Source organism: Talpa europaea (genome assembly GCF_964194135.1).
Source record: "Talpa europaea genome assembly, chromosome: 1".
NCBI lineage: Eukaryota > Metazoa > Chordata > Mammalia > Eulipotyphla > Talpidae > Talpa > Talpa europaea.
In genome coordinates, this window is record NC_140073.1 from 73,701,793 (window position 1) to 73,715,944 (window position 14,152).

At 36.0% G+C, this 14,152-nt stretch overlaps 1 protein-coding gene across 1 annotated transcript; it reads right to left on the reverse strand.

The window, feature by feature from the left end:
- Nucleotides 1-2,023: 2,023 nt before the first annotated feature.
- Nucleotides 2,024-12,450, reverse strand: INSIG2 (insulin induced gene 2; the record flags this gene model as incomplete). The annotated part of the gene is made up of 5 exons (XM_084230535.1): nt 2,024-2,192; nt 3,251-3,350; nt 3,475-3,641; nt 7,017-7,141; nt 12,207-12,450. 5 exons carry the CDS (start codon nt 12,448-12,450, stop codon nt 2,151-2,153), a joined length of 678 nt encoding a protein of 225 aa, XP_084086661.1. The 3' UTR covers nt 2,024-2,150.
- Between the last annotated feature and the right edge of the window lie 1,702 nt (nt 12,451-14,152).

Consider the following 14,152-nt stretch of genomic DNA (forward strand, 5'->3'; position numbering starts at 1 on the left):
TATAATGAAAAGTATTAACAGGTTTCTGGCTAGTTGATTTTAATTGTTTTCTATGCTTTTGCAGTTTGTTTTTAATGGTTAAATTTCTACAACTTTAAATAATAAAAACTGGGCAGCACTGCCAATGTAGTAATGTTAAAGATGTTTAACATTTTCATTGCAAAAAAAAAAAGTGATATATTTATGTATTTTCCAAGATATCAAAACAATTTTATTGCTGGCCATCAATATCTTTCCTTGTTTTATGGATGATCTGAAAATTATTTAATAACTCTAAAACAATCATTCAATTTCTATGATACTAAAAGTTTCCTTTCATCATTTCTTGGTAAATTCAAACACACATTAATTTTACTACATTAATCCTCAGCACTACATTCTAGGTTTGACCACAGGAAAGAAAAAAAGACTCTTAACCAGGATGATAATTATATATTTAATATATCTTGCTTTTAACAGCAATTTTCAAAGTAAACACATAATATGGGCCTTATAACTTATTAAAGATTTCTAGTGCTTACAAAGTTGATTCTAAAAATATACTTTATTTGCTCTAAATGAATAACATTATCTGGAAGATAGAACAATAAATTATAGTAGTACATTTACTACCACTATAGTTAAGATTGTATACATATATTCAATATGAAATCCTCTTAGGATTTTTCACACTTGCAGCCTTAAAATATAGAAGCAGATTAAATTTTGGCATACAAGATCTCAGTCTGACAGCAATGGCTTTAAAACCAAAAATATCTAATTGACATTTTAAGAGAGCATGGACACATGCGCATACATATATACATATTCATGCTCTCTCACTCAATCCAACACACACACACACACACACACATACACACTACACACACTACACACACATACATAGACACTCCAGAGTACGCAGAGTACACAGATGATTTCACCCTTGTGTATCAGACAATTGCCATCAATTTCAAAAATAAAATTGAAGAAAAAAGTTTTAAAAAGTATATGTTTAAAACATATTTAAATGGCTCTAGTTGTTGGAAAGATATGCATAAACGTTTTATCAACATTTTTAATATCCATAATGTGCCATTTTGACCTATTCTTAAACAGGTTGGAACTATTCACTAATAAGAAATTATGTGCCCACCCATTCCCCAAATGGCATTCTAGTCAGTTGTCATATGACTCAGTTCAGTGAAAGTGGTTCTTTATTGAATCCAAGAACAGGACCCAACAGAAATAGAAACTTCATTTTGATTTCTCTGGGTTTCTTGTGTGTTTCATTAAAAAGCAGTGGGCTACTGTACTGCAATGACAGTTAATATCACAACACTTTGTGGCACTGCAGATGATTATTTTATATTTCTAAAACATATAATTATCCTACTTAAATTCCCCAATGGTCCTTACTTTTAATTATATATACTCTTCCAGACTTAGCCTCAAAAAAAATTTAATATTGATAAAAAAGTGCTCATCACTTTTACTTGAAGTAAAATCTGTCAAAGAGATTATTCTTTGGACTCTCTACACTGATGAACAGGTTTGAAAACATTCTAAGGAAGTTCATTTTCATCATATATTAAAACATCCAAAACTCTGAGACAATATTAAAATAGAAACTAAGCACACATTAGGGCACCCATAATTCATACTGCTGTGATTAGAAAAATAAAAGGCACAACAGTAAGGAAAAGACAATATATCAGCTTTCTATTTTCTATTTTTTTGGTTTTCCTCTTACTTCACTAAGTTTATAAATTGTTCAAAGCATTCTTATATTCCGCATGACAATAAAAGAATATTTTGGCACATCAACATTGTGATATAATATATGGCATGTTTAAAAAAATCAATTAAAAAATTTTATCTATTAATCAATGTTTTTTAATGTAGTGCATATATATTTTACAGTTATTTAAGTCAAATACATAAAGATTTGCTACTGATTTACAGACAAAGCAATCACAGATTGCAATAGCGTGTGTGTGTATGTGTGTGTGTGTGTGTGTGTGTGTGTGTACCCATCAAGGGAAAAATGCATTCTGGCAATTTTACAGTCCATAGTTTGTTGGTATAGCTATCATTTACAGTCCATAGTTTGTTGGTATAGCTATCATTTGCATACCCTTTTCATCTTGCTTTCTGTATTTTTGACTTCTTCATTCCTGATGAGATTTTTCTGCGATAACTTTACATTCATACTGTAAAAATGAAAAGGTCAAAAGGTTAACAGATTTTGAATAGCAGACTTATTTTGAATAAAGGTCTATGTAAAGTAAAAAACTCTAAAAATTAAAACTTTATTAACATATGCGCCCACTTTCTGTTTCAAAGAATTTGAGCATTACAACAACTATTGGCATTAAATGACAACTGTGATTATTTAAGAAAACAAATTCCAGAAGTGAAAGGGGCATAACCAAAAACAAGAAAAAAGATCTGGTTTCTTTATTACAAACAAATTATAACAATATGATTTGGTCAATCCTAGAACATGAGAGGCAGCAAAGCACTGAGTACTCAGTAAGGCTAGTCAGCTAAGGGAAGGTCATAAATTTAGGGACTGATACAAGGATTTCAGATATTTTTTCAAATCACTTTGTACTTAAAGAAGAAAAACCTATAACATTACCAAAAGCCTCTGATCAAAATAAAATTTTAAAAGTAAGATTATAAAATATATATCTATTCAAAATAAAGGGCTTCGGGTAATTAGGTGGCTACATTTTCAAAAAGACACCAGCATAAACCACCCAATCCTCCTAACTATTGAAAACGGCAAAAGTGATAATACTTATTCATGAAACTGCTTTGGCTTCCGAATGTTAACTCCTAACCCATGTTCTCTGTGATAACTGAGATTATTCTTCTTAACTAAAGTGATCGAACATCTTAATTTGCCAGAGATAGCCTTAATTTATACTGATTTTAGCAAAAGAGTTATTAGTAGTGACTCTTTTCACTTTTAAAATTGTCCCTTTTTGACAGAGTGGAAACCATACTTAAAAAGAAAAAAAAGGAAAATTAATCATATCGCTTTATGCAAACATATTTAGTGTTTCTATCCAGTGGCTTCTCCAACTTTTAATACACTTGGCAATTAAATTCTTTCAAAGGGTTTATTTCAGTAAAAATGCAAAAGAGAGATTAAAGAATGTGCGTTCACAAATTTCTTTTCTTTAAAAGAAGGGCTACAGAGTAGCGAGAATTTGTCTTGCATCTCAATAATAGAAAAGGGATTAAACAAGCATTAGCTTACCATTGCCAGTTGTCGACCAATGTTTCCCATTGTTATGCCTCCAGCAAAAAATATGCATGGTAACCAAGAACGCACATAGAGAAAATCTGGAGATGTATATCTAGAACAACAGAAATATTTTTAACTCATTTATTAAAATAATACTGATGTTACTCTTGGAAGAAACTGGCTAACCCAATTTTAAAATATCAATTCTGAATTCAATTATTTAAAGAAATACTCACTGGTAAACACCATTATAGACTAGCAGTTGAGTGATCAATGTTGCCAAGAAAGCAATTCCTACTCCAAGGCCAAAACCACTTCTAGATCTATCAAAAGTCCACCACAGTCCAATGGATAATGCAGCCAGTGTGAGAGACAACTGTATGTTGTTGTCAAAATCCACTTTCTGAGATCAGTGTTAAAGAGTCATCTTAAAACTTGCAATCGAATAATATTACCTGTTCATTTTTCTAAAATAAAAGATGTTATTGTTGAGAAGGGAGCTGATTGCTTATTCTATAGAGCAATTGGTCTTTTAATATAGTGTATGAGATGAGATGGGATTAAAACTGTCTCTGGTATTTACTAAAGATTCACAGCAGGCATGATAATTCATTAGCAGAGTCCACCAACTTGTACTCTCTTTTTAAAAAAGCACTCTGTACACATTTGCAATTGTAAGATCAGACACGTTATTTAAGAAATGCCCTCATTGCTAAAAAAATAACTGTAAGCCTCAAACACAAATATTGCTAAAGGAATACACTTTTGCTAAAAAGGAAACCAATATTACTTCTCACACAGGTTTAGAATTACTTGAGAATCATACAGGAACTTGAAAATAGAAGAGTTGACAGCTATTTAACAGGGCACCACATTCTTTATATGATTTACTGACAGACACATTTTATAATAATGCAGTTCTGAAACAAGAGTACCAAGGACACAGTATCCCTTTCTATTATGTCAACTGTTCTAGTTTTAATTTGTTGAGGATAAAGCCTTGAAGTGAACATTATCTTGCAACCTGCCAAGCTATTTTTTGGTGCCTGAGACTTTCTGGTACAGGACAGTTTGCTCAAATGATATTTTATTTCCGTCACCTACTTAAGCATCTATTCACAAAAGCACAGCCTTTTTCTACTCCAAAATCTCTGGGCAAAACGAAGCTTTACAAATTCAATTTTCTCATTTCTTTGCTAGAGGATTACACTAAAGGAATTAATTTCAAGTATCATTAAAAGGGCATTATCTATTTCCCAAAGGCTGTATCTTGGCTCGATATCCAGCTCCCCAGGGGGGACTACATATCTCACCAAACTAACTGGCCACACTGCAACTAAAGAGAGGAGAGCAGAAGATCAAAAATGCACATATAACCACTTCCTACTTCTTTTAACACCCCAATATTTACCAGCATCCTCCTTCCCCTACCAAACCACCTGGTATCCTGAGTACCCAGAATCTGAGGTTATTGTGGGCCACTCCCTCAAGATCATTGCTTCTTTAAGCTTGATTTATCAAGAAACTATAGTTTATGGGGATGCTTGCTATAAAACCTTCTCTTTTTCTTTAACTGGTATTATACCTAAAATTGCAAAGAAAAGTCATGAGTTCTGATGTCTCTATACAATAAACATTCTTGTAAAGAGTGGAATTTGATGTAATCTGGGCTCTATATTTCCTAACTACATTAACTTCATGAAGAGTTTTGTTGGTTTTTTTTTTAAAGATTTATTTATTTATGCATACGAGAGCTGGGGCACAGGCCAGAGATGCGGGAGCGGGGGGGTGAGAGGCTCCACCAGAGACAGAGTGGGGAGCAGAACAAACAGACTGACTGAAATACACTGCTGAGGGGAGCAGCAGGTGAGACAGGAGAGATCTGCTGTGCCATGTGGATTGCTCCCTGGCAGGCTGGGGATCGAATTTGTGCTAGAGGCTGTGGATTGCTTCACAGTGCAGTGCTTAACCCCTTGTGCCACCAGGGAGGCCCAACTTCATGAAGAGTTTGAAGGAAAATTAAGAGCCTTCTAGGGTAAACGGGTAAAACACATCAATCTTTAAAAAAGTACCATATAATCATATAAAAAGTCTGCTCACCTAATATTAAGCCTGTGTTATACATTTTGTAAAAATTTTGGATTTTGATTAAAGGATCAACAGAACAGTTTGAGATTGCTGTATTTAAGTATTCCATTTAGAGAGTATGAAAAGAATGGCCAAAACAAAGAATTTAATTTTTTTTTTCAGTTCTAAAAAAGGCTATTTAAATTTCTTTACTTAAAAATTGTGGAAATGTCTGGGATAGCTGGGTTGCGAAGCTGCCCGCAGCCTCTGCAGCGCCGGTTCGATCCCCGGCTGCTCCCGGGCCACCGGAGGAGGGTCCCACATGGCGCGCAGACCTCTCCTCCAGCCTGCTGCTCCCCTCAGCAGTGTACTTTGGTCCTTCTGCCTGCTCTGGTCCCCGCTCTGGTGAATTCTCTCACCCTCCCGTGCTTCTGACTGTACCCAGTGCTTGTATAAATAAATAAAAATAAATCTTAAAAAAAAAATTTAAAAAAAAAATAATCCACAAGATACAGAGGAATTTACATACCGTGTGATCCCGGGAAGGAGAATGCGCTATTCCCAGACTTGAGTCAGGATCACCAGTCTGGTCCCAGCTCTATCACAGCCTTGAAGTAAGAATGACTTAGCAAAATACTAGCCTCTCAAGTTGTCATTTATTATCTTTATAAGCAAATGAGGAATCACATTTTTTCCTAATTTCTAGTAAGAAACTAGTCTTCTATTATCTTTTAAATTCCTTTTACTCACTAGACTTATTATAAAATCTAAAAGATTTTACCAATATTAACAAACTGGGAAATTCTTTAACATGAACAGAAAGAGAAAACTAAACCACTAATGGCCACGGAGGGACTTTCAGGTTCACAGATCTCCCAGGGCCAGCAAAACTGGGGACAGAAAAGCAGTTTGTTTTCTGAAGATAGGACCTTGCCTCATTCCCTGGTTCCTGTTCCCCAGCTTGTCCAGAGCACTCATTATTTTTAAAGACACAGGAATCTACTTGCCACAGGACCCATCCTCTCTCCAGCTGACAGCCGAGCCCAGCGCAGTTACAAGAGGAAAGCTTGGGTAGCCTGAGTCCTGCTCCTTGCTGTTCACTCTACCAAATGTTCCCACCACTTCCACTCTTTAAACCCTATTTTCTAGAAAAGGCTTTCCCAGATCCTCTATAAAGGAAAGTGGGATTAAGGAGAAAGGAGAGGAAATAGGGAGGATGTTAAGATAAAAACTTAGTGAGGGCAAAAAATTTTCTTCTGTCTTTAAAAACATGTATTATAGCTTCTTTGAATTAAAAATGAAACAAAGCCAACAAGCACCCCAAGTTACCACACACCCTCAACGGCAAACCTTTAATGAAGAGGGAGAAGAGAAAGAAATCCTTTGAAAAATGCATCTGCTTCAATCTTAGAGTTACCAAAACCACATGAATGTAATTATGTAACCTAAATTAAGAAAAGCTTGTTAATTTTTTTTTAATGTGCAAAGTTTCCAAGTCATATCAAAAGGAGGAAATGTAAAGGAAAGGCTACCCCCTGCATTGTAATTGCATAGCTGCTAAGTGATGTTCCAACAATAGGGCTCACATTCTGTTTCTGACTAAGTGGGCATATCAGAAATCAACAACAGTGAAGTTGGAAGGGACTATTTAACCTTTGGTTTGTTGGAAGTTCCTTTGTTAATATGCATTTTATTACAGTGGAAAGGATACAGCACTGGCGTGATTTATACCAACGAAGACGGCTACGCACCGCATTACACTGGACCACTCTCTTTTAAATTTATGTGGCTCTCCTAGATGCCTGTCAATGCAGGGGTATAATAACCCAATCACAGCTGTGGAAAAAAAGAGAAAAAAAATTAAGTTGTCTCCAATGCTCTACCAGAAAAACTTAAGCTAAAAAGAGTCACAACCACCACCATAAGCATTTGAGACAGTCTTGAAAAAAGCTCTTCGATTTACTTAACATCAACTGCTTATATTTCTAAACTTATCTTCTAAAAGGGGGGAAAAAAATGAAACAAGGATAATACAACTGAAGAAGGCATTGTAAATGGTTGTATCAGTATTCTAAATCATAAAAACACTATTTAAGTGTATGATTCACAATTTAACTGATTGGACTATATGAATCATGCTACTTCTCTACTACCAGTATCTCTTAGACTTGAAAAGCATCAAACCAGTGAACAGTTAAGCAATATTCTCCCACAGCTATATAACCATGAAACATGCTATTAAATACCACAAGTCTACAGAGAAGCTAGAAGTGTAAACACGTACAACAGGCTCACCCTACACCATAATGCTGGATGTGATGGCTATCCTGTCACAGAGATCATCCTTGCCCCTGTAACTTCTTGTCCCAGGCTCCTGTGTCTAGTGCCGTGTCCTGACACTCTTTTGCACCCTGGCCTTCTAATGAGATTTTAGGTCAGATTGCCAAAGCAGGGAAACTCACAACAGAAATCTACATGTAGATTCACACTGCACATAGAAAATTTAGAGGAAACATGAACTATTAAGAATTATATACTTTTCATAAAAACTTACATTCATTATTAAAATAAGAAAGCATTTTAATACATTTCTTAGTTTTAGAAAGAACTACACTTTTTAGAAAGAACTACATTTTGAATGCTGTTTAATTATCACTTGATCTTAGCCAAAGGCCGAGAAGCGATTGCTGTTTAATTATCAATAAGTGGATGCAACATATCTATAATTGAGATTCAAAGTATTCCCACACAATTTTTAACTTAAATACCTGTCAAACATCAATGTTTTATTCACTTGGAGAGGATTTTAAATGCTGTTATAAAAAAATAGACTATTTAATGAACCAAAACATTCTTCCACAAGTTATGCCCCTCCTTGGGCTAGCACTGGCTAGCAATCTCTCACAAAAATGCATTCAATCTCCAAGAAAAAATGAAAATCAATTAATATCAAAAATCACACTTTAGCAGACCAATGGGGCAGCATTAAAAAATGGCTGTGTGAGCACCCTTGCATCTGGGGGTGAGATGCTGCAGTATTATAGCCCTTTTCCAATCTACAAAACTAAAGGCATTCTCTTGAGTCAGGCTTCTGCTAAGTGTAGATGGTTCACAAATGTCAGCAATGCAGAGCTCCAACAGCTATCAGTAACTTTAAAAGTTTCACACTGTATTCCTATTTAAAAGTCTACTCTAAAATCCTGTGAGATTAACTGACACCTTTCCAAATCTCTACAAAATTAAAATGGTAATAAACATGCCAAATAGATGAGCTATATCTAAGTGAATACGATCTCTTTTTTTCTGCTTAAAGGGTCATGAAGCTAACAACTCATGTGTCATTCCTTGATCTCACTTCACTCTCTATTTCTTCTCTCCCATTTCTTGCTGTAAAATCAAGTAAGAATACGCATTCCAAGTCAATTTTCCTCAGCTGAAGCCGTAAGTAAAGAATTATCACATAGAGAATACTGACATATGTGTGCAAAGATATAAGTAAGTAAAATTGACTATATTTTTATGCATGTGATGTCAGACTTGCAAGTGAGAGACAACTGAGGAGAGAAAGCAAAAATACAAGAAAGGAATTTAAACTGCCATGCTGCCAACCCTGGGATTTGCCAATAAAAATCAAATCCACTGAGTATGCATGGTTCTCAGTTGCTCACTGAGAGGGAGAATTCGAAGAAGCTTGACACTTCCCATTAAATGTCTTCTTTCTTTGCTTTAAATAAAAGCATGGCAGAGTCTGATAGCAAAATCTACAGCACAGTAAGGCTCTGCTCTTTGAGAACTCAGTAGAAGGTATGTCTTGGCTTCTTTTCCTCTTCTGCTTTAACAAGAGAGACTGCTAAACCTGTGTATAATCACAGGCAAACACAGTCCTGCTCAATGAGACTAGCTCTCTGATGCAAAATCATACTCCTTGGGATATATTTAAGTTATTTCCCAGTGGCTAGTTACAGTCTACTAAGGCCAAAAACAGAAGAAGTCTGTAAAACATCAATATTAAGTCATCACTTTTTATGGAAGTACATTTAAAGTAGTGATGCACTAAAAGGAACAGTTAAATTTTGCAAGGAATGGGGCTGAAAAAACAAAACCACTGAAGGAGATATACTCCCATAGACAATTACTACACAGGCAGTGTTTTCATTCAACAAATAGGTAAGCCTCCAAAATGTGTCCAGTTCTTGGTAGTTGCTGGGGATATGAAAAGGAAAAGAGGAAGATATGATGCAAGCTTCAAAGTGACCACAGAAACAAAAAAACGCAGTAATGCTAGAGGTAGCAAGGGTTGTCAACCGACCCGGGCAAGGGGAGGGGGCTCAGTCGTCTCATAGCATGTGAGGAAGGAGGCAGGGTACTGGGAGAGCTTCACAGGTGATTCTTGAGGTGGAGTGTTCCAGCAGACGAACAGAGTACAAAAGCTTTCTAATCACAGGAAAGCAATTAAAGAAAAGCACTGACAATGGAGAAGACTCAGTATCACCTGAAAAGTATATCCTTAAGGCAGAGCTGGAACTTCAGGGTCCAGAAAGACTCTGAGGACAATGAAAGTAGGGAAGAGCCATACCAGAGAGACAGTACCCTGCAGACACTAGGGAACCAGGCAAATAACACCATCGGCCATCAATTCGTACCCAAGGAGGAAGGATGTGCTCAAATTTACAGAAATGTAAATGCAAATCCTTAAATGAAATAGTATGAGGTTCTGTTTGTATGACAAAACTAGTAGCTGGGAAAAGGGAAGAAAGCAGAGACAAAGTGACCAAAATGTGGTATGAACACTGGGATTTTTAATCCTAAATATGAGTTTGGAGAAAAATGCCCACATCCCAGGGACAGATGCAGCGCCTGCTCCTCTTCATAATGTAAGTACAATGAAGCCTCAGTCAAGTTCTCCTGCCCCTGCCCAGGATGGAACATAAGAGTGTATTTCAACTAAGCCCAGCACTTAGGAAGCTTTGAAAGAGGCACCCTGAGAAGAGGTAAGCAGCTACCTCTTTCCCCTTCCCTAACGTGATATATGATCCAGCTGCACTAGTCACTAGGCTTCGGGAACCCTAGGACTCATTGATCTCCTCTCTTCATGTTTCCTCATGACCCCAAAATAGGCACAATGCCAAACATCTCACTCCCAAAGTTTCTCTACAGACCCCAGAGTTAAGAGACATTCCTTTTATCTATTCTGAACAGATACATTCTTCCAAATCCCAAAAGATTTCTATTAGTAGCTAGACAGCAGCTGTAGCATAGGAGAAAATAAACAAAAAACTAGAAAAAGATGTTGGAAAAACTTAATTTTTCTCTTTTGAATTTAAAGAAAGGAAAATAGATGAAGGCGAGTAGATACAACAGAGAATGATAAAATATAATTTCTGTTTTCTTTTCTTTGTCTCCATTACTTTGCCCAGTCTCTGGGAGAATGCTAATCACCCTGGAGAAACTAAAAATCAGTGCCCTATCAACTCTTCTACTGTGAATGTTGTATGGTAAGACCTCGCTAAGTAAATGACACTGAAACCAAACACAACAATGCCCTTCCATCCACGCATGGAATTATGTAATTGTCTAGAAGGTTTCACGGGTGCATTCCAAAACGTCCTGTACCTAACTCCTTACCCTCTGACCTCCAGCTCTAGATGTAAGTCAAGAGGATTTACATTTTATGGCAAGGTGTTCATGTATATTAAGCAAGAGACGCAAATGGACAAACAAGGAATTCTTTCCCTCAATCAGATTCTCTTCTACCACACATTGTCGACTTCTTTCTATAACTTTATTATATAAAATATTATTACTCTATTGGTCTAAATCATTAGAAAAAGCGAAAAATAGCTATCCATTATGGAAGCTGAGCATCAACAAGTCATTCTGAAATGCTCTACTTTATCCACAACACAATGTCCACCTAAAAAAGAATTAAAGTAACAAATAGGCTAATGATGATAAGCAAAGAGAATCTTTTTCTTTTTCTTTTTCTTTTTTTAAGATTTTGATTTATTTATGTATACAAGAACTGGGATACAGGCCATAGGTGCAGGGGGTGAGAGGGTTCACTAGAGACAGAGTGGGTTGCAGAACAGGCAGACTGACTGAAATACAGTTCTGAGAGGAGCAGCAGGCGAGACAGTTCTGCTGCGCCATGTGGGTCAGCTCCCTGGCCTGCCTGAGACCGAACTTGTGCTGCAGAGGATGTGGATAGCTTCACAGTGCTGTGCTTAACCCCTTGTGCTATCAGGGAGGCTCTACTTAATTGATTTCTTTATGTATCTTTCTTCAGATACACTTCACAAGACACAAAGTAAAGAAAACATAAACAAAAAATCTAAAACACAAAAATTTAATTTGAATAAAACTATTCTACCTTTCAAGTTTTTAATCTACTTCAAAAACAAGACCAAAACATATATGGCAAACCCTTAAAATTAAACAGTGGTGGTGATCATTAAAATAAGACTAATATGAGATGGGTTGAGGTAAGGGCAGAATTAAAAGGCTGAAGATCTCATCTCAAAGAGAATAAAGATTATTTTTAGGATTTACTCTAGAGTAAAGAGTATTTATTCTGTGCTTCCCTTTATATTACATTCTAGAACAGGCAAGAATAATCTAGTGACAGAAAGACCAGTGCAAGGCTGACACTGGGGCTGCAGAATGAATTGCAAGAGAACACAAGAGAATGTGCAGGTGATGGAAATGTTCTCCAGCTGGATGGCAGTGATTACATGACTAAATGCATTTGTCTAAACTCATCAAACTGTTAAGACAGATACATTGTACTGTATTCAAATTATTCCTCCACAAAGCCGATTTTTTAAATGCATTCCTCAGATAACATTCACCCTCATTTACCCTATTTCCTTTCTCAAGCATTAAAGAAACAACCTACACATACCTGCAGCTGTGCCACAGCACGGTGGTACCCACCATGCTGAAGAAAAGATGCTTGCAATCACATCAGGTGGAAAGAGTGTCACATTTCTTTGAATCTGAAGTAAATTTAACACTAATGCAAGAAATACTCCAATAAAAAACAGCACTACTCCTCGAATCATCAAGTTCACACTTCGGCTAGTGATGGATGAGATATAGGGGCCACGCCTTTTGGGCCCAGATGATTCTGTCTCTCCTTCTGCCATGGTTTCATAAGTTCAGTAAACAGGCACCAAAGGAAAAAAAAATAAGGTTTCCCAGCTGAAAAGCCAGTTGTCTGTAGAATCAAAGTAGATTGAGTGGCGTTTCAACAGTACCACACCTCGTCCTGAAATAGGACCTACCAGAAATCCTGCAAGAGATAAGAAAAAAGAAATCAATTGTGTGTCTAGTAATTGATTATACAAATTTCTTGATTTTAAAACTAATTTAAAAGGACAAATAATGAAATAACCTTATGTACTCATTTAAATTAGTTATTTGCTAAGATGAGGTTTAAAAGCATTTTTATATGCATGATGTAATTAAAAATTTTCTATTTGTATTTACTAGGACAGAGTAAGTGACCTGAAGATTAATAGTGAAAACAGTTTGTCCCACTTTAACAAAAAGCAGAGTAAGTTATCTTGACATATTTCCAATAGAATCTGGAAGATAAAATTCCAAATTTCTGTTTCTTACATCTAACTCTCCAGATCCATCATAGTTACAACAGACTATATTATACTTTATAGAAAACTAACAAACTCTACTGAAAATGTATCATTCACAATAAAACGTGACTTGCTCATGAGTACAACCTCCAGAGTGGAACAAAATGACCTGTTATAACTAATTTGAAAGGAAACTTGCACTCCCAGGTTTACCATAGCACTACTTACTATAACTAAATTATGGAAACAACCTAAATGCCCCAAAACAAATGAAAGGATCAAAACGATGTGGTATATATACTATAAGGGCTATATACTACTCAGCTATCAAAAAAGATAAACTCATGCCCTTTTTGACAACATGGGTGGATCTCGGAGGGATAATGCTAAGTGAAATTAAGTAAGAAGAAAGATAAATATTGGGTGGTGTCACTAATAAGTGAAATATAAAGTAGCTAAATTAATAAGTCACATAAAGACAAGCTTAAAAACAAACTCTTGACAGCTGACTGCAGAACTGAAACAAGAAGGCGGGGAAGGGTGTTTATGTGGAGGAGGTGTGGGGGTGCTAAGAACAAAGAGGAGAGGAAGCATAATGGTCTGTGGTGGTGGAATATGAGTGAGTGGGTGGTGGGTGCCCTCAGGTGGTAACACCTGATGGAGGTGCTCCGATGATATCTCAATAAAAAGATACATTAGAATAAATAAATGTGATGATGAATAAGCAACTGTTCTCAGTTTGTCCTTTTTTATGTACCTGGACACTAACAGGTAAGGACAATTATTATGTCCATTTTACAGGTGAGGCAAAAAAGACTAGGTAGATACTTAACAAGCTTACAAGTAGCTGAGCGCGGATTCACATCCAAGCAGTCTTACTTAAAAGCTTTCCAAAAGCCATTATGTTCAGCCTCCCAAATTGCCACCTACTCTTATTTGTGTTTTCTATGAATACTAACATTTTTTAAATGAGAATATACTAAAGATTATTTTTCAAACTTACTATTATACTACCCAATAGTAATATATGTTGAGTATATGCACAAGTAGGTACATAAATGATCTTTCCTTTGAATTTCAAAGTAGTTTATTTAAAACCTTAGTTTGTCATTTCTAATAGCTACCTCATAATGATATGTATAGTTGCTTTATGGATTATAAACTTTTTATGTAGGTCTTATTCACTACCAAGTCTCCACTGTATCTGTGTACCCACAAAGGTACTAGTACAGGCCACAGTGGGAGCTCTACATAG